Source organism: Microcaecilia unicolor, chromosome 7 (genome assembly GCF_901765095.1).
Source record: "Microcaecilia unicolor chromosome 7, aMicUni1.1, whole genome shotgun sequence".
NCBI classification, from domain to species: Eukaryota; Metazoa; Chordata; class Amphibia; order Gymnophiona; family Siphonopidae; genus Microcaecilia; species Microcaecilia unicolor.
Window position 1 is genome coordinate 130,223,363 of NC_044037.1, and position 22,242 is coordinate 130,245,604.

Below are 22,242 nucleotides of genomic sequence, written 5' to 3' on the forward strand. Positions count from 1 at the left end.
TGACCCCCATCTTCATCAGATGAGCCATCATCGGATGGGGCTAACAACTCAGAAAGAGCAGCCCGGATCCGAGCCCGTCTCGACATGGAGGTGCGGTGACCTCGATGATGGTGTTGAGAAGTCGACTCCCCAGGAGACTCCGGAGAAGCTTCCTCCACCGAAGGCAATGGAGAGTCGACCCAGGAGGCTACCGACCCCGATACCGGAAGCGGTACCGGAGAAGGAGACCTCACCACCGGCGAACGGCACGGTGCCGCAGGAGCTTCCGGCACCATCGGTACCGGTACCTCCGGTGTCGGGCACAAATGGTGCAGCACCGCTTCCATAAAATCAGGAAAAATAGCCTTGATGCGCTTTCTTGGGGACCGTGGTGAGGGGGGAGACAGAAGCTGTCGGGGAAGGCTGCGGTGTCGATGTGGGCTTCAGAGGCAGAATCTGCAGAGGCCGGGGAGCCGGTACCGGACTGCCAGACGACCATCGCGTCAACACCTCCATTACAGAGGGAGAGCGATCCTCTCGGCATCAACACTTCTTGGGTGCCGAATGCTTCAACGACCCGGAGCTCGCGGTACCGTGTCGAGAAGGAGAACGATGACGGTGGTTCCCGGCCTTCGCCCGACGCCCGTCATCGAGGATCCTTGGTACCGGCGAGGAAGACGTGGAATCCACACTCTTCCTCGGGGCCGGGTCCAATACAGGTCGGTCCCGGGGGGCCTGCAAAGCAGGAGGCGCCGAGGCAGGTGGAGACCCACTCGATGCATCACTGCTCCCAGTGTGCATCGGTCTCTTGGCAGTCTTGACCTGGTCTCCCGATGCCAACGCTGCACTCAATGTTGACGGTACCGACGCCGATGCCGAGGAACTGGACCCGAAAAGCTTCTCTCTCTGGGCCTCTCTGGGAAGCTGTGTGCGCTTTTTCATTTTAAGATACAACTTACAACTCTCCTGAAGATGGTCTGGCCCAAGGCACTGAAGGCACCAGGAGTGCGGATCAGTGCCAGAGATAGTGCGGTTGCAGTGGGCGCATGGCTTGAAGCTGCTGGGCGTCTTCGATGACATGGAGGGAAAAATAGCCTCCGCGAAATCAAAGGACGTGATTGTGTCAAAAACTGAACACAAAAAGAGGGAAAATCCTGACCGAGCGACATAACTACGGTCGCAACGAAAATAAAGAAAACTTATAAGCGGGAAAAGAAAAGAACTAAGAAAATTAAAGGGATTATTTTTTTTTAAACAGTACCCGTTAGGGAACAAACAATCTTCAACGACAAAGTAAAGAAGAAACTTTACTCCGGGAGCGAGGAGACGCGAAGCGCTGTAGAAAGGACTCCATGTCACCTCAGACATGGAAAGAAAGAAACTGAGGAGCGTGACCGTGCGACGGGCGGGAAACTACGTGCGCGCATGCGCAATGGGAGTGCCACGCGTGGTGGAATGCTCCAGAAGAGACTTTTGTAGATTTTTACTAAAAAAATCCTCCGGGGGCCGACGTGACGTCACCCACACGTGAGAATATCAGCCTGCTTGTCCTCGGAGAATACAGAATACACCTAGCAAGTTGTTCACATAAATTCTAATTAATGCCAATTAGTGTCAATAATTGCTTGTTAAGTGGCAATTATCAGTGCTGATTGACTTAAGTAATTAATTTGCACACGCAAATCCAGAATACGACTGGATTTTTGCGTGTAATTTTGGTCGCACTATATAGAATCTGGAGGTAGGTGCGTACAGAGATGGAGTTTGAGCAGCATGTGGCAAAGTTTGCATGTACTGTACATGCATAGATTGTAAAATATACAAATTTATATCATATTTGAATAATCTAGGTATAGACATTTGCACCTTCTCATGCAGACCTTTCTTAAGCATTAGGTGATACAGCAAATTTACATTAAACCATAAACCATAAATGTCTTCACCTGCAAGGTAGGTGCAATTTCTGTCACTTCTAGTATTTTATAAAAACACATTACCACCTATGGATTTTCATAAAATAGTGTCTAATCTGGTGTTGAGCTCTCCCTTTTAAACCAAGCATCCTGTTATAAAATTACCCTCAAGTCTAATATATTGTTTTAACCTTAAATATTTTTCATTAAATACAAAATCTCCTCCCCCCCCCCCCCCACACACACACCTGTGTCACATGTCATAGCTATGATCTAGGTTATTATATATGATTATTAGTACTTTGTAGAGAGATCATCAATGACATTAATGCAGTGCTGACTAAGACAACCCAGTATTCCTAGCTTATCTCCCTTTTCTGTCCTTCTTGCTTCAGAACTTGCTGTGGCACAGTGTACACAACGTCCAGTTGATATCATATTCGTGTTGGATGGTTCAGAAAGAATTGGACAGCTAAATTTCAAGAAGGCCTCCAACTTTGTGAAAGAAGTCGCAGAGCAGTTAACTCTTGCAAGAAATGATGATGATACCATGAATGCCAGAATAGCCCTTTTACAATATGGAAGTGAGAATGAGCAAGACATCGCTTTCAAGCTGTCCCACAACCTGACTGAAATCAATGATGCCCTGGCAAATATCAAATACCTTGACTCATCCTCTAACATCGGCTCTGCTATCATCTATGCCATTAACAACATTGTCCTGTCACAGCCAATGGCCAGGCGCAATGCTGAACTTTCGTTTGTCTTCATCACTGATGGCATCACTGGAAACAAAAGTCTAGCAGAGGCAGTGACCTCCATGAGGAAGCAGAATGTTGTGCCAACTGTGCTTGCTATAGGAGGTGATGTTGACATGGACATCCTGCTGCAGATTGGCTTGGGAGACAGGATGGCCATTTTCCAAGAGAATGACTACAATAAGCTATTGCACCCTAGCTTCTTTGACCACTTTATTCGCTGGATTTGTTAATTAAAATTATCAATATGTGTACCACTCTCATCCCCACTCCTACCCCAAATATTCCAATCTCCTTGGTTTTCTGTTTGTTTCATGCTGTTGTATGTTGCTAGTGATCACCAGTCTTACCAAGCAATCACACAAAAGTTGTTCAAAACTTCTTTGTTTAAGTTTTTAGACAATATCTGACATGTTTTATATTGAAATATATCTCACTATAATAGTGCTATGTAAGAAGCAAAGGAAGGTGAAAGAAATTGTCATTTGGTTCATAGTAGAAAAAAATATGTTCCATTTTATATACACTTGTAAACTCATAGAATGCTGAAAACGTTCAGAGGGATAGCCATGTGATCGGATAAATGTTAAAGGCAGAAATGGCCTATTAAAAATTGCCCACTCAATATGTAGGTAAACATATGTCCCTGCAACCTGTGTTTGTGTAAGTTTATCTGCTTCTTGAGGAGTCATTTCAGAAGGTGGGATTGGGTAGGCATTTGTACTTACACTGATCATATTGAAAATTCAAAGGTATGTGTGTAATTTAACCCCCCCCCCCCACCCCCCCACCCCCCACCCCCCAAAAAAATTGTACACTCCAAATAGCAAGTATAGATGTATGTGAAACTACATTTTCACAGCTAGAACTACTAACATACACTACCACATTCGCACAATCTAACACCATTAACATGCATTTTACCACTGGTTCCATATTTTGTAATAGGAACAAGTTATGCACGCTAATATAGTAGCACACATTAGTAACTTTAGCTGTTAGTTCATCCTGCAATAATGACAAAGAGGTAGGTGATACCTTATCCACTATCAGGTTATAAAGCATGAGCTTTTGAGAACAAGAATCAACATCACCAGTTGCATCTGATGACATGGATCCTTATCCTGGAAATGTTGTCCCCTTCATTCTATAGCCTGACACCTAAACGTAGACACCAAGGGCCAGATTCTATATATGGTGCCTAAAAAATCCGCTCGGTAAACATTTCCACCTAAGCATATAGAATACGCTTAGTTGATATCCCAGTGCCTAAAACTATGTGCCTCTATTTACACCAACAAAAACGTGGCGTAAATAGATTTACACCTACTGGGCCATATTCTATAACTACATGCAGAAAGTTGGGAACACATTTCTCCGCCCATAGCCATGCCCCTTTTGAACTGCACTTATAAGAATTTAGGCACAGTTCATTACAGAACACGCATAGCAAGTTGTGCACGTAAATTCTAAGTATTGCCAATTAGTGCTCATTATTGCTTGTTAAGTGCTGTTATCAATGCTGATTAGCTTGTTAAGCCAATTAAGTTACATGTGTTGTTATAGAACACAACAGCGTAGATCCCTAGGTGTGGATCTCTAGGCGAACTATATAGAATCTGACAGCAATTGTATACATAACTTATTGAATACTAGCAATTACGTGCATATAATGTGCACTTATGTACTCAAGTGCTACATGCTATTCTATAACTTACATGCACAAATCACTCAGTATGTAAATGTGGACAGGTATACATGTAGGTGGAGCATGGGTGGGTCTCCTGGTTACACACGTTATAGAATATTGTAAGTTACATGCATCACCTGTGCACTTATGTGTCAACATTTACTCCTGCCTTAGACATAGCGTAACTGTTGGTGCCTACATTTAGGTACACCAATCCCGACTTTTTCTAGTATTCTATAATGGCATCTTGGTGCCTGGATGCCATTATAGAATTGACACTCAGCATGCAGCATTGGGTCACTTAAAATGAAGTACCAAGTTATAGCATTGTCCCCGGTATTTCAATAAATCAGTTAGTCTATAAGGCTTCACTAGCCTCTTTGTCGTGTGATGCTATGACCCCCATTAGCAGTCTCTCTGTCTTTCGTCTCAGAGAAAGGGAGTGGGGAATTCAATATTTTCATGTTATATTCCTCCAATGATCTATAAAGAGATAAGATAATAACATATTGATGTTTCAGGAGCCCTTCGTCTAAACAGTGGTGTTATATTAGTACCATTTATATTAAATGGAGAAATCTCAGGTAAGTATATCTGATAGCTCCATATCCAGCATTGGCTTAACCCCCTCCCTCCATCATGCCTTTGATTTCTGAAGTCTTGATTTTCATAGAGAAATTGGACCTTCAAGCTATGGATGTAATGGGGTAAAACTAAGACTGGTTCAGCCTATTCTGTTGTCCTGGAGCTATCCAGTCAGCCTGGACCTCTTCTTACAGCGTCTAGGTTCTCTTCCTCTACTAAAAGCTGCAGTTTCTTTTAATCTATAGACCAGCAAGAGTCAGATCCTGCCCTTACAAGAATTATAGAGTACTGTGTGAGCCTTTGGTGCTTGTCACAATAGATTTGAAGCTCCAGAGTAAGCTTGATTGTATTCTTCAAGTTACATAGACATTTTCATGTTATTGTCTTCCTCCATCCAGTCCCATAGGGCTAAATGATTCAGCCTGCCCCGAATGATCTAGAAACCCTCTGTAGAATTGAATTTCTGATAGATATTTGCTCCAGTGTACAGTGTCACTGACATACTTAATCAATTTGGATTATATGGAATTTGCTAATAAACTGTTTTTCTCCCAACTTCATAATCATGTTACCATTTTATGCATCAGGTCAAAGTCTTTATGTGTTTTCAACGTCTTGGGCTTTGCAGCAATTTTCAAGCATGCACATACTTTCTATTTGAAACTTGCTACTGGTACAAAGTAGATGGGATGTTTTTAACATTCTGCTCTTCTCAGGGTTCTCTCTTATCTATCGCATATATATATATATATATATATATATATATATATATATATATATTTTTTTTTTTTTTTTTTTTTTTTTTTTTAACTTAAATTTTATTACAACTTTCCAATAAAACTTCAGTACAAAATCCATAGCCATGTAACCATCTGGTACAGCAACAAATACAGTTTTACCCACAAAACTTCACCTCCACTTAGTACCATCCTCCTCCACAGAGTGCTTGGAATATGGAACTTGTTAAGGAAATGGGGGATGAGACCTGAGATCATTTAGTTAGTGGTACCTGGAAATGATCACTATCCACCAATATCATAGATCATAAATCCTTGTGGATTGGAGAAGTAGCCTAATGGTTAAAGCAGCAGTACATCTAAAACTGCAGTACATCCTCATAGCAAGGGGTGTGGTCTGGGCATGTTTTGGGCAGAACTAGGGAAGGAGTAAAATATGGACATAGAACTCCAATTTCAGAAAGGGAAGGGACTTCTATGTCCAAAAAGATAGACATTGTTATTTAGACCTGTTACTTGACACATCCAGGTTACAGAAAGGTGCTCTGATGGATCAGCTCTCCAATGGAGGGATTAAGATAAGTCACCTCCTTAATCTCCCAGTGGTTGCTTTCCCCCTTGCTCCCCCAAATGTGAAACTGACAAGGGATTCTGGCTGTTTGACAGTTTCAGGAACTATGAATGTTCATGGTACTAAACTCTTTTTTTAAATTAAACGTTGAAGTTCATGTTGAATACAGATGTAACTTAGGGGACCTTTTATAATGCCGCATTAGGAGTACCATGGCATTGGTGTGCACCAATTTGGAAGTACTGCCGGACTACCACAGGAGCCCAGTGGTAGTGCCTGCCCCCACCACATGTTATTTTTTGCATGCTGGGGGGGGGGGGGGGGGGGGGTTGGACCTTTAGCACCGGGGGCTCCTAAATAGGTGGCAGTAAGGACTCCCTCAAGAAATGGCTGCACAGCAAGTATTTAACTTGCCGCACAGCTATTTCCTTTAAAAAAAGTATTTTGCCCACTGCGGTAAAAGGGGCCTCGGCGTGCGGCAAACCCGTGCGCTGATGTCACTGCAGGGGTCATGTTGCTGCAGCTTAGTAAAAGAACCCCTTAATGATTAGAGCAGGGGGCTGAGAATTAGGTGATTCCACTTCGGCTCTTTGTGATTTTTTTTTCTTAAAACTGTAAGCCCTTTTGGGACAGAAAAATATCGAATGTACCTGAATGTTCACTATTCAATAGCCTTTGGGTTTGCAGATTTTTTTATGTACCACCAGCAAGCCTGAAGGCTGTTGAAGTGGTGTGCATTCAGGTATTATAAGCATTTTTCTGTCCCTGGAAAGCTCACAGTTAAAAAAACAAATCACAAAGAGCTGAAGTGGGATTTGAACCAGGGTTCCCTAATTCTTAGTCTTCCTGAAGCTGCTCACTGTTGTGCATTCTTTTCTATAGTTCCAGCCCAGTGGAACAATTTTCCCTGTTCTATTTGGGATGAATTATCTTTTAGTTGCTTTAAATCATTATTAAAGACTTTTATTTTTTAAGCAAGCCTTTAAGGAGTAAGATGGGTGAGATGCTGTTGTCAATGCTCTTTTGACAGTTGTTTGGAATGGATGTGGTTTTAATGGGATATTTTTATTATGGTTTTGAACTGTACTTTGGGTTGGTTGTGATATCTTTGTTTGACTTGTATGATTTCTTTTATTGTGTGATGTGTGAGAGTTTGCTCCTTTCCTATTTTATTTGATGGAGTTCTTCGCCTACTTTATTTTTAGTATCTAATCTATTCTAATCTAATCTCAATATTTATCAACCATTTACTCCCTACAAAGGTTCCAAGTGGCTTACACAGCCCTGAATAAACTGACTACCTAACATCAATTCAGGAATCGACTAAAAACAACAAACTTTGCCTGAACCCAAATAAAACTGAACTTCTATGGGTTCCTAGCACAAGTAGGCACATACCTGACATCAGAATCTCTTTTGGGAAATATGAAATCCCCCTCAAATCACAAGTCAGGAACCTTGGAATACAGCTCGATTCAACACTTACTCTGATTCCCCAAATCCAAGCAACCTTCAAGAGCAGCTTCTATCACTTGAGACAACTACACTGCCCATCTCCTTAAATTGAGAAGGCAAGCCTTGTGCAAGCTATGATAACATCAAGACTGGATTATTGTCTTGCACTCTACACTGGTCTGACTACAAAGGGTTAGCACCAGCTCCAATTGATTCAGAATGCTGCAGCAAGATTGTAAGCAATGTGACCACATCACACCATTTTTGCATAAACATCACTGGCTACCAGTAAAATACAGAGCCAAATTTAAAACTCTATGCTTGACCTTCAAGGCCCTTAAAGGAAATGGCCCAGAGTAGTTTAAGAACAGGATTTCCCTCTACACACTTTCAAAGTCACTAAGTTCCTCCCAAGGAATATCCCTAACCACACCCTCTCCAAAGGACATCACACAATTTGATACCCACAAACGAGCCTTCTCTGGAGTAGCCCCCATGCTCCTGAATGCACTCCCTGAAAGGCTTCACTTAACACAAGACCATCTCTATTTAAGGAAGCAGGTGAAAACTTGGCTCTTCAATCAGGCCTTTAACAGAAGAAGTAAATGGCACCGGCTGCACATACTATATAGAAGGACATGTTTATCCACTCCTACCCTAGCTAAGATAATGTTCAAGTGCCTTTCTGACCTCATTGGAACCTTCTTTTAACTAGTCCCTTATTTTCTTACTCTATTTTATCTATCTATATTCCATCTTTGCTCACACCCTATGCTGTCTATTAAAATGTTTTATTGTGTATAGTGTTGACTTGGAGGGGCATTTTCAATATGACGTCTAAGTCTGAATTTGGACGTTTTTGTAAAACATACAAAATCAGACCAGGAAAGAAGGTCATTTTCTACAAAAACAAGTCTATCTTTTCCTTTTGAAAATGCTGTTTGGAAAAACATTTTGTGATTTACACGTTTTATTTTTTGGTCCAGATGCAAAAGTACAAAATACACAAGCAAATCCACAATAGAGTGAAACCATTCACATGTTCTAAGTGTGGTAAAAGCCTTGGTTGTAATGTAAATCCCAAAGTGCATCAGAAAGTCCACATGGGAGAGAAACCATTTGCATGTATAGAGTCTGGTAAAAGCTTTGGTCAGAAGGTAACCTCACAATGCACCACAGAATACACACGGTAGTGAAACTATTTACATGTCCTGAGTGTAGTAAAAGCTTTGGTTGGAAAGAAAACCTCACACGGCATCAGAGAATCCACACAGGGATGAAACCATTTACATGCACTGAGGAAGTAAAAGCTTCAGTTGCATTGGGACAGGTAATTAGGGAATGTACACTCTTGCTGTGAGGTATGGAAAAATAGTACTCTGGTATTTATGAGACCTCCTTTTCATCTATAGATCTGAATTCAAAGCCCAAATCTACGGATAAATAATAGACACAAGGCTCAGATATTATAAAAAAAAAAATAGAAAGCTTGGCATCAGGTAGAATAGTGGAAACGTGACATCCCAGGAAAGCAATAGGGCATCCTTGGGGGCACTGCAGTGGACTTCATAAAATGCTCCCAGGTACACATACATAGTAACATAGTAGATGACGGCAGAAAAAGACCTGCACGGTCCATCCAGTCTGCCCAACAAGATAAACTAATATGTGCTACTTTTTGTGTATACCCTACTTTGATTTGTACCTGTCCTCGTCAGGGCACAGACCGTATAAGTCTGCCCAGCACTATCCCCGCCTCCCAACCACCAGCCCCGCCTCCCACCACTGGCTCTGGCACAGACCGTATAAGTCTGCCCAGCACTGTCCCCGCCTCCCAACCACCAGTCCCGCCTCCCACCACCGGCTCTGGCACAGACTGTATAAGTCTGCCCAGCACTATCCCCGCCTCCCAACCACCAGCCCCGCCTCCCACCACTGGCTCTGGCACAGACCGTATAAGTCTGCCCAGCACTGTCCCCGCCTCCCAACCACCAGTCCTGCCTCCCACCACCGGCTCTGGCACAGACCGTATAAGTCTGCTCAGCACTATCCCTGTCTCCCGACCACCGGCTTTGCCACCCAATCTCGGCTAAGCTCCTGAGGATCCATTCCTTCTGAACAGGATTCCTTTGTGTTTATCCCAGGCAAGTTTGAATTCCATTACCGTTTTCATTTCCACCTCCTCCCGCGGGAGGGCATTCCAAGCATCCACTACTCTCTCCATGAAGAAATACTTCCTGACATTTTTCTTGAGTCTGCCCCCCTTCAATCTCATTTCATGTCCTCTCGTTCTACCGCCTTCCCATCTACGGAAAAGGTTCGTTTGCGGATTAATACCTTTCAAATATTTGAACGTCTGTATCATACCCCTGTTTCTCCTTTCCTCCAGAGTATACATGTTTAGGTCTGCAAGTCTCTCCTCTTACGTCTTGTAACGCAAATCCCATACCATTCTCGTAGCTTTTCTTTGCACCGCTTCAATTCTTTTTACATCCTTAGCAAGATACGGCCTCCAAAACTGAACACAATACTCCAGGTGGGGCCTCACCAATGACTTATACAGGGGCATCAACACCCCCTTTCTTCTGCTGGTCACACCTCTCTCTATACAGCCTAATAACCTTCTAGCTACGGCCACCGCCTTGTCACACTGTTTCATCACCTTCAAATCCTCAGATACTATCACCCCAAGATCCCTCTCCCCATCCGTACCTATAAGACTCTCACTGCCTAACACATACATCTCCCGTGGATTTCTATTCCCTAAGTGCATCACTTTGCATTTCTTCGCATTGAATTTTAATTGCCAAACCTTAGACCATTCTTCTAGCTTCCTCAGATCCTTTTTCATGTTTTCCACTCCCTCCCGGGTGTCCACTCTGTTACAGATATCAAGTCCCACTCCCTTTCATGTGCATTCTTATGAGGTTTTGGACAAAAACATAGTACTATTTCTTTCTTAATATAGAAAGGAGTTACCACTTTAGGTAAGAGCTTGAGATCAATTTGAAGAGCTATCCCAGGTATAAGCAGTGGCTTTTCCCCAAATCCATCTTTACAGCAGCTTATGGACTTTTCCTAAAGGAACTTGTCCAGAATTTTTAAAACCCCATATGCTAACCACTTTTACCACATTCTCTGGCAACAAATTTCAAAGTTTAATTATATGTTAAGGAAATAAATATCTCATCATTGCTCCCTTACCTTGTCTGCTGAGCCCCCAAAACCCACTACCCCCAACTGTACACCGCTACCATAGCCCTTACAGGTGAAGGGTACAGTGGGTTTGTGGTGGATTTTGGAGGGCTCACAATTTCCTCCACAAGTGTAACAGGTAGGGGGAGGTAGAAGCCTGGGTCTACCTGTCTGCAGTGCACTGCACCACTACTAGGCTACTCCAGGGACCTGCATGCTATTCTAATGGACCTGAGTATAACATCTGAGGCTGGCATAGAGTCTGGCAAGTAATATTTTTAATCACATTTTTTTTGGGGGGGGGGGGTGGGAGGGGGTTAGTGACCACTGGGGGAGTAGGGGGAGGTGATCCCTGATTCCCTCCAGTGGTCATCTGGTTATTTGGGGCACCTTTTTGTGTTAAGTGGAGGAGTAGCCTAGTGGTTAGTGCAGTGAACTTTGATCCTGGGGTAGTGGGTTCAATTCCCACTACAGCTATTTGTTATAAAAACAAATCTAGCTCAAAAGTCTAAGTTTTAGTCCTGGACGTTTTTGTTTGGTTCCATTATGGCTGAAAAACATCTAAGTCTTAGGAACACCCATGTCCCACCTTGAACATACCCTGGTACACCCCCTTGACATTTAGATGCACTTCTGAAGGAGTTCAAAGAAAAATGTCTAAAAAGAGGTTTTGAAAATACTGATTTGGACGTTTTTGTGAGAAAAACATCCAAATGCAGACTTATGTCACTTTTTGGATGTTTTTCTCTTTTGAAAATGAGCCTGATTGTAACGTAGCATATTATGCCATACTTTGTATTGTTGTTTGAATATTTTTACTGCGGTAATTCTCTATTACTTATTCTTGCTGTACACCGCCTTCAGTGAATTCCTTCGTAAAGGTGCTAAATAAATGCTAATAAATTAATAAATAAAAGTACAAAAGAATCTCATCACATTATAGACCATGCTATTAATAACTAGTAGGGACACAGATATATTTTTGAAACAAATAGGTTTCTAAACATTTCCGAAGGTAATCAATAGAAATAGAATAAAATAAAACATAGAAAACAAAATAAGATGATACCTTTTTTATCGGCATAACTTAATACATTTTTTGATTAGCTTTCGAAGGTAGTCCTTCTTCGTCAGATCAGAAATAAGCAAATGTCAGAAGATGACAGTATATATAAGTGAAACATCAAAGCATTTCAGTGACAGTCTAACAGGGGGAGGGTGGGGTGGGGTGGGTTAGGTGAGAGACAGGAGACAGAGAGATATGCATGGTGATAAGAGGGTGACAAGGCAGTAGAATATCTATGGTTTATAGTGGGCTAGAAAACCCAGATCTTTGTTAAGTCCTGTCTGGTGGGTGTCAAAATATTTAATTATTCTGACTTCAAAGGTCTTATGTTCCTGTATTGTTTTAAAGTTCCCATTTAGTATTCTTACCATAAACTCATTAATACAGTGTTCTGGTTTTGTAAAGTGCTGTCCCACAGAGGTGGTATCCTAGGTTGTATTGGCATTTTTCATATGATATCTATTGGGTTCATTTTCAAGGACGCCCATCTTTCGACACAAATCAGAAGATGGGCATCCTTCTCCCAGGGTCGTCCAAATCGGTATAATCGAAAGCCAATTTTGGACATCTCCAACTGCTTTCCGTCACAGGGATGGCCAAGGTTCATGGGGGCGTATCGGAGGCGTAGCGAAGGCGGGACTTAGGTGTGCCTAACACATGGACATCCTTGACCCATAATGGAAAAAAAGGGCATTCCTGACGAGCATTTGGACGACTTTACATGGTCCTGTTTTTCTTACGACCAAGGCACAAAAAGGTGGCCGAAATGACCAGGTGACCACCGGAGAGAATCGGGCATGACCTCCCCTTACTCCCCCAGTGGTCACTAACCCACTTCCACCCTCAAAAAATGTCTTTAAAAATATTTTTTGACAGCCTCTATGCCAGCCTCAGATGTCATACTCAGCTACATCACAGCAGTATGCAGGTACCTGGAGCAGTTTTAGTGGGTGCAATGCACTTCAGGCAGGTGGACCCAGGCCCATCCCCCTCCCTACCTATTACGTTTGTGGAGGAAACAGCGAGCCCTCCAAAACCCACCACAAACCCACTGTACCCACATCTAGGTGCCCCCTTCACCCATAAGGGCTATGGTAGTGGTGTACAGCTGTGGGCAGTGGGTTTTAGGGGGGGGTTTGGGGGCTCAGCACACAAGGTAAGGGAGCTATGTTCCTGGGAGCATTTTATGAAGTCCACTGCAGTGCCCCCTAGGGTGCCCGGCAGGTGTCCTGGCATGTCAGGGGGACCAGTGCACTACAAGTGCTGGCTTCTCCCACGACCAAAGGGCTTGCATTTGGTCGTTTCTGAGATGAGCGTCCTTGGTTTCCATTATCGCCGAAAATCAGAAATGACCAAGTCTAGGGATGACCATCTCTAAGGACGACCAAAATTTCAAGATTTGGGCGTCCCCGACCGTATTATTGAAATGAAAGATGGACATCCATCTTGTTTCGATAATACAGGTTTCCCCGCCCCTCCATCAGGACTTTGCGAGGACGTCCTCAACAAAACTTGGGCATCCCTTTCGATTTTGCCCCTCTATGTAAATTAAATCTCTTCTTTAGCATCTGCCTTGTTTCTCCAACGTAGCACCCTTCATCACGTTTCTTACACTGAATGATATATACCACATTGGAAGATGAGCATGTGAAGGATTCCTTTATGCTGAATATTTTTCCTTTGTGAATGACTGTGGGGTCCTGTTGAGATAGCATGGGCATAATTATACATATATAAGAAATTATAAGTGTTAATTCTGTTTAAAGGTGGTCAAATACTATTTCAACTTTTCACCCTGCAAGTGAAGGAATGCCAGCTGGATTTAATTACTTAGAAAGTCTAGCTTTGGCTAAGCTAAAGGTTAGAAAGGTCAGAGAGAGAAACTTTCTTTGACCCCTTGTGAGTGATGGATTGCTAATGCTAGCTAGCACATGTGTATACTATTATAAACAAGGCATGAGCCAGACATACTGTAGTTTAAAAGTAGGCTGAATGCTGTTTAAATAATACTAGATATTTTTGATATGTAGATTTTGTCATAAGGAATTCTGATTTCTGTTTATTTTAGAATATGTCTTATAAGGATGCTTATTTTAGAATATGTGTATTCTGTGTAGTTAATATGTAGAATACCTTTTTAAATCTAATGTCTGTCCAACTCTTTGTCTGATTTTCTAAGTAAGACTGTAGTTGAAAAGGTCAGCATATGGTTTGAGTTAGCTGCAGTCCTGGCTGGTTTAATGTATGGAGCTGGTGGGTGAAAAAGGTCAGAAAAAGTCAACTTACTTCCTTGATGGATTATAGGTAAATGTAGGACTGGTTTTCTGAAAGTAATAACTGATATGTATGCTATTAAGTAAGACTGGCCCTTGACCCCTTAATGAATGCCAGAGTCCAGTTAGCAGTTTGAGCTATGACTGGGATTATAGCAAAATGCAAGACTGGCCCCTTCGCCCCTCAATGAACCTAAGTTAATCATAATAAAATGTAAGAGACTGGTGCCATATTGTCTGGTTTGAGGGGCCCCAGGTCATAGGTCAGTTTAGGACATCTCAAACCTATGTAACTGATATTTTGTAAATATATGTATGGAGATGATTGGTTCAGACAGGGTAATTAATTTATTCTTTACCATCTGGAAAGTAAGGGGGGCTAGAGGGGTTAGAACTGTATATAAAACTGAGAGCAGGAGCAGTATACGTCAGAGGGAACAGACAGAAGAAGGAGAGCTGAAGGAAGACAGACAGCAGAAGAAGAGAAGAAGCTGAGACAGAAGCCATAACATCCAGAGAGCTGAGAAAGAGAAGAGAGCTAGAACTGATGTCCTACTTTGTTTGCTGGCAAATAAAGAAGATTTCTCCCTCATTCTGGTGTGTGCTGTTTGACTCCTGAAGTACCACAGATTCTGCTAACAATAGGGGTAATTCATGCATCAATTCCTGCAACAATTCTTGGTGGCAGCGGTGGGATCCCGGACCCTGCAGCAATTTCTGGCACCCAACTGACTGAGGAACATTCGCCGGGTATGTATTCTGTATTCTGTATTGTAATCCTAGCTAGGAAACTGTAAACCAGCCCCTCAAAAATTGAGGGAAGGGGAGTCTGATCAACTCTCAGCGAAGGCCTTAGTAGCTTTTAGTCTAGTGGAGATTAGAAGTGAAACCGCTTGAGCTTATCTGTATCTGAGAAATCTGAAATTGTTGGGTGGGATTTTTTGTGCAGAATGTGTGATGCATGAATGAATGTTAATGAGTGCGGACTTCTTATAGCTGCGTTTCCAATTAACGCGAGTTCAATTGGCCAGCGACGGAAGGAAGCGATTGTTGTTTGTTTTACCTTGTGTCTCAGATCTGTGGACCCCTTACCACAAATCCAAAAATTCCCTCCCTTTGTGTGTTGTAACTGTAAGCATTATGGGAGGGACATCATCTAGAAAAATTGATACTCCCCTAGATTGTATGCTTAAGAATTTCAAAAAAGGATTTTTAATTAATGATTATGGACAGACTTTAAGCTCAAGTACTCTAAGAACCTTGTGTGAAGTTGAGTGGCCATCTATGGGAGTGGGGTGGCCCCCTAGTGGCAGCTTAGATATTGAAGTAATCCGGAAGGTCTACAGCATAGTTGTAGGAGAATCAGAATATTCTGAACAACTCCCCTATATAGATTCCTGGGACAGCCTTGTGACTGATCCTCCCTCTTGGTTGAAAACTTATATGGGATCCCCAGTAAAATTCATGTTGGGCCGCGTTCAAAGAAAGATTAGAAAATCTAAACTAGAGGAGGGAAAGAGCCCCAGGAAGCCTACCACTCAATCGGTGGCTTCCGCCCCTACCCTGTCTGGGAAACCCATACTCTTTGATGACCCCTCAGATCTTGAGCCACCACCTTATGGCCCATTGTTGGGGTTCCGTGCCACCCCTAGAGATCCACGCCGCCCAGCCCAAGCTTCTCCAGCACAGGCTTCTCCGGATAGCTCCTCTTCTGTGCAAACCCCGTCACATCCTAGGGTGGACCTTTCAGCCAGCCTCTACCCTTCTGTGCCACATCCTTCCCTGCTAACCTCCGAAGACCCGCTTTGGGCTCCACTCCCTGACTCCTCAACTCCTGACAGCCCAGCCTCTCCTTCTAGTACCCCTATCCACTCATCAGGGGCCCAGCATCCTTTTCAATGGACTGAATCACCTGTGACCACCTCTCAGTCTATGAGTACCCCTCCTCATCCCTCAGGGGTTCAATACACCTCCCCTGAATGGGTTAGACCTGCTGCAATCACCTTTGAGCATGATAGGAGGTTAGCTCCTAGCTCTACCTCAGGTTCCATTCCCACCTCCTCGAGAGTTCTGCCCCTCCGCCAGGTAACCACCACTCGACCGGATCCTAATAATGAGGGTCAGGTTATGCAGGCACAGGCCTACCAGTATGTACCCTTCACAACCACCGATCTCCTGAATTGGAAGACGCATTACCCCTCTTATACTGAAAAGCCTCAGGCAGTGGTGGACCTAGTGGCTAGCATTATGGCCACCCATAACCCAACCTGGACTGATTGTCAACAACTTCTCCTGACCCTCTTCACAACTGAGGAGAGGCGGAAGATTTTACAAAATGCTGAGGCCATCACGCGAGCGCGTGCCCCCGAGAGGACACCGGACCTAGAGGAATGGGTTAGAACTCGGTTCCCTCGCGCAGCTCCAGCTTGGGATCCAAATAATGAGCAGCACTATGAACTGTTGTCTGGCTATTGCCGGGACTTGCTGGAAGGTATGAGAAAAGGCATAAAGAGGCCCATTAATCTGGCAAAGGTCTCTGAAATTCTCCAAGAGGCAACTGAATCCCCTGGGGCCTTTTTAGAGCGACTAATTGAAGCCTACAGAACATACACCCCCTTTGACCCTGAAGCACTAGAAAACCAGAGAATGGTGAATAGCGCATTGGTGGCCCAGAGTATGCCAGATATCCGGAAGAAGTTGCAGCGTCAGGAGGGATTCGCAGGGATGAATACCACCCAGCTAATTGAGATCGCAACCAAGGTTTTCATTAATAGAGATCAGGAGGTGCGCCGAGAGGCTGACCGGAAGATGCAGAAGAAGGCCGACCTTTTAGCGGCAGCCATTACTAATTCCACCCTTAACCGAGGTCGACCTCTAGCTAATGGGAAGCCAAAGTGGGACCCCGGACCACCAGCCAGGCCCCGAGATTCCTTCAATCAATCCCGGCCACGGGGGGAGAATCCCAGACCAAGATTGGAGAGGGACCAGTGTGCCTACTGTAAGGAAAGAGGGCACTGGAAAGATGAATGCCCCCAGAGGCGTCAGGGACTGAGAAGGGGACCAGGAGATCGAGGAAGCCGAGGCCGAGTTCGAGAGGGAAGGTATGAGCCCCCAGAATCTGACATCATTGGGATAGCCGAGATGGCAGAATGGGACGAATAGGACAGACCGGGTTCCTACAAACTGGGCTCCCAGGAACCCATGGTCAAGTTAACTATAGGGAGCCGTTCAATTCCATTCATGATTGATACAGGAGCTGAACATTCTGTTGTGACGGAGCGATTAGCGCCTGTGTCTGGAAAAACTGTCCGAGTGGTGGGAGCCACGGGGGTGCAGAACCGGAGGCCCTTTCTGATGACCCGTAGATGCCAATTAGGCTCACACACAGTCACTCATGAATTCCTGTATATGCCAGACTGTCCAATCCCTTTGTTAGGCCGGGACCTGCTGTCCAAGCTTAGGGCCCAAATTTCCTTTGATTCTGATGGCCAGACTTCAGTCTCCTTTCGGCCCCCGACATCCAGCCCTAAGGGTATATTGAGTTTCTGCTGCCCCCTTGAAGAAGAATGGCGGCTGCATCAGTCGCATGGCCAAGTTGACCTACCCCTGGCAGACAGCTTTCAGGTCAGTGGGGTATGGGCAGAAGATAATCCCCCAGGGTTGGCCCGAAATATTCCTCCTGTTCATGTAGATTTACTTCCAAGTGCCCGGCCAATCCATCTTCGTCAATACCCAATTCCCCGAAAGGCTCTGGAAGGGATTCAAGCACACCTGAATCGTTTGTTATCCCATGGGATTATTCGTCCTTGCCAGTCTCCATGGAATACGCCACTATTGCCAGTTCAGAAGCCAGGGACTGAGGACTACCGGCCAGTCCAAGACTTACGAGTGGTCAACAAATCCACTATTTCATTACACCCTGTGGTGCCTAATCCATATGTCCTGTTGGGATTGATACCTTCTGGAGCTACCCATTTCACGACACTAGACCTAAAAGATGCCTTCTTTTGTATTCGGGTGGCCCCCGCCAGTCAACTGCTTTTCGCCTTTCAATGGGAAAACCCAGTAACAGGGAGGAAGCTTCAGTATACATGGACCCGCCTGCCACAGGGGTTCAAGAATTCCCCCACCATTTTTGGGACAGCCCTAGGGCAAGACCTTAAGACTTTTAAATCTGAGCCTTCCAGGCGAGTTTTACTCCAGTATGTAGATGACCTCCTGATTGCAGCAGTGACCCAGGAAGAGTGTTTTGAGGCTACCAGAGAATTGCTGGAGCTACTCTTGGATGCAGGCTATAAGGTCTCACGCTCAAAGGCCCAACTTTGTCAGTCAGAAGTGAAGTATCTGGGCTTTTGCATTTCCCAGGGAAGTCGGAGACTGGATGTTAGTAGGAAGCAAGCGGTTGCTGCAATTCCCCAACCCAAGTCCAGAAGGGAAGTTAGGGAATTTCTGGGAGCAGCCGGATTCTGCAGAATTTGGATTCCAAATTTTGCATTGATGGCGAAACCCCTTTACCAGGCTACAAAGGGGGGTGAAAAGGAACCATTTGAATGGGGACCTACTGCTCAACAATCCTTCATTGCCATAAAGAAAGCCCTACTCCAAGCCCCTGCGTTAGGCCTTCCTGATGTGGAGAAACTTTTCTCATTGTATGTCCATGAGCGACAGGGGGTTGCTCTGGGTGTGTTGACCCAGATGATGGGATCCTGGCAGAGGCCTGTTGCATACCTGTCTAAACAGCTGGATGGAGTGGCTAAAGGATGGCCAGCCTGCATGAGGGCCATTGCAGCAACAGCCTTACTGGTCCAGGAAGCTGATAAGCTGACCTTGGGGCAAGAACTGGTTGTTAAAGTCCCCCACGCAGTTCTCACCCTCATGGAGTATAAGGGCAACCACTGGTTTACAAATAACCGTATGGTTAAGTACCAAGCTAGCTTGTGTGAGAATCCACGGATACACCTGGAAACAGTGGCTACATTCAATCCTGCCACTCTTTTGACAGCATCTGAGGGACCACCGGATCATGACTGTATCCAAACTATGGATGAAGTGTACTCCAGTCGACCAGATCTTAAAGATGTTCCGTGGAGGGACCCAGATGTAATTTATTTCACAGATGGAAGCAGTTACGTGGAGAACTCCAAGCGATTGGCAGGCTATGCTGTGGTGACAGAGGACAAGGTGATAGAAGCAAGAGCCCTGCCCCAAGGAACTTCAGCCCAGAAAGCAGAACTTGTGGCCCTCATACAAGCTCTGGAGCTAGCAGCAGGACTAGTGACCAACATTTATACTGATTCCAAGTATGCCTTCACAACCCTACATGCTCATGGAGCTTTGTATAAGGAAAAGGGACTCATAAATGCTGCAGGCCAACCTGTTAAGTATGGACCCGAAATACTTCAGCTGCTAGAGGCTGTTTGGGCCCCTAAGAAGGTAGCTGTCATTCACTGCAGGGGACACCAAAGGATAGATACTCCAGTGGCCCGAGGGAATCGCCATGCTGATCGGGTGGCCAAGGAAGCTGCTCGAGGACCCCCAGCAAGTACTGTGACCCCCCTGTTCCAAATTCGACTGCAAGAATGGACGCCTATGTACACCCAAATGGAAGAGAATTGGGCTCAAGAGGAAGGTGCAGTAAGGAGACCTGATGGCTGGTTACATCTCCCTGATACCAGAGTTCTGGTGCCACGCCACCTAGCTTGGCCTGTAGTGTCTCAAGCTCATGACCTATCACACTTAGGGAAAACAGCACTAGCCCATCTACTCAATCGAGTAGTGGTGCTGGAAGGATTGGATAGTCTGGTTGCCACTGCCTCTGCCCGATGTACTCTCTGTGCCCAGAATAATGCTCGTCAGGGACCCCGTATTCCACCAGGAGTTCAGTCTAGAGGACTAACACCCTTTGAGTCTCTAGTCATAGACTTCACAGAAATGCCCAGGAGCGGTAGGCTCCGATACCTCTTGGTCATGGTCTGTACCTTTTCTGGGTGGGTGGAAGCATATCCTACAGTCACTGAGAAAGCCACAGAAGTAGCTCGAGCCCTCCTTAGGGATGTCATCCCCAGGTATGGACTGCCCCTTGCCATAGGCTCAGATAATGGTCCCGCCTTTGTTGAAGCCACACTTCAGGCCCTGTCCCGCGCATTGCGCATTACCTGGAAATTGCATTGTGCTTACCGTCCCCAGAGTTCAGGGCAGGTTGAGCGGGCAAACAGAACCTTGAAAAATAGCCTAGCAAAGATTTGTCAGGAAACCCAACTGAAATGGCCACAGGCACTGCCACTAGCCCTCTTCCGCCTCCGATGCACCCCAACTAAAGGAACAGCCCTCTCTCCCTTTGAAATTGTGTATGGGAAGCCCCCAGCCATTTTGCAGGGAATTAAGGGAGACATAGGGACTTTAGGGTCTGCTCAGGTGCAGGAGCAGGTAGCCCTCTTGGGCAGGATAATTTCTGAGCTTCAGTCTTATGTGAGAGAAATAAACCCTGTCCCCTTCCAGGCTCAGGTACATTCCTTCCTGCCAGGGGATAGAGTTTGGGTGAAAGACTGGAGGCTCCAGCCTTTGGGGCCCCGATGGAAAGGACCTTTTACTGTTTTGCTTTCTACTCCTACAGCTGTGAAGGTCGCAGGGATAACTCCATGGGTCCATTGGTCTCGAATCAAGTCTGCTAACCAGACTGAGCCCAGCACGGATCAGACGGAGCCTGAACAGTGGAGAGCAGAAAGTGATCCAGCGGAGCCATTGAAGTTGCGCTTGACCCGAACCAAAGAATCTACTAGCTGAAAAGAAGGGTCAACTGCATACTGCAGGAGCTGCTGAACTTCAGCTTCACACTGAGACTCTTTCTTGCCCAGATTCTGGCTTTCTTGGAATTTGAGAGCTTGATCCTTGTCAGTTGAGGGTCTATCCCAACTGGTATAAGAACTCAAAGACTGAGAACATTATATTAGAGTAATCTGTGATTAGCACAGACTGTTGAAATATTATTGTTTAATTAGTTTGCTGTATTTGTTTTAGATTAGGAAGAAAGAAAATGTTAGTAGTTTGGGTGCTTTTGTTGTTTTCTACTCCTTGCCTCCTTGTTCCTAATACCCCAACTCGCTCCAATCTTTGGTTACACTCTGTCCAGGAACTAATTAGCCAGGCAAAGATTACTTCCCCTTGTATTGTGTGTTCCCGATTTTCTCCTTATACTACAGATGTCCCAGCTGTTCCTGTCCCTGTGCAGCTCCCAGCTCTTATACCTCCCTACTTTTCGAGTTCAGGCCCTTGGAGCCAGGATTATACTTGGTGGTCCTTTTATAATGTTACTTCCCCCTCTGAATCTTCTCTAAGGCCAGTCTTTACGTCTCCCTATCCAGCTTCTGGAGTGTTTTGTTTAACAAGAAACATCTCAACTGTTCTTCCCATTCCCTGTAACTATACTAATGTTCTCCCAGAAAAAGGGGAATCTGTGTGGGTAGTTTCTCCAGGTACTCCTATGTGCCCTACTACCATACCTGCAGATTATGACCAAGGTGATTATCTGGCTCCTAACCGTACTACTGAGAAGACTATAGTGTCCCGGCCTATTTTCTACTTTCATAAGTCCCCGGGGTATGAAAGGTTTACAACATATGAGCAGCTTGTCACAATTGGGGATTGGCACCTATGGTGTACAAAGTCTCCATTTCTTCTTCGTTCCCCCTGGGATAGGGGCTCGCATTATGGGTATCCTAATGTCCATCCTGTGCCAACATTTATTGGGAACTTTCCTCGCCCTCTCCTTGGTCATTACTGGCTCTGTGATAATGTCCTCCACATGATTCTTCCCCCCACATATGATTTTTGTGTATTGGTAACCTTGAATTATTTTCCTAAAGTTATTCCTCTCCTCAAGCCACCATCCCCGCACCGCTCTAAGCGAGAGGCTTTGTCCTTACCTTCCTCCGTTGCCACAGAGGATGAGGCGATTGAATTAGCCCTCCAGTATATTAACTCTACTTATCCTCTGACTAAAAAGAGACTTGTAGCCCTTTCT

General features: G+C 44.8%; 1 protein-coding gene across 3 annotated transcripts in view; it reads left to right on the plus strand.

The window, feature by feature from the left end:
* The window catches only part of COL6A2 (collagen type VI alpha 2 chain), a 479,211-nt gene extending 475,780 nt beyond the window's left edge, over nt 1–3,431 (plus strand). For all 3 annotated transcript variants that reach the window (XM_030210351.1, XM_030210352.1, XM_030210353.1), the window contains exon 28: nt 2,288–3,431. In XM_030210351.1, coding sequence (XP_030066211.1) covers nt 2,288–2,883 — 596 coding nt within the window. In that variant the 3' untranslated portion in view covers nt 2,884–3,431. The remainder of the gene's footprint in view (nt 1–2,287) is intronic.
* The last annotated feature ends 18,811 nt before the right edge of the window (nt 3,432–22,242 follow it).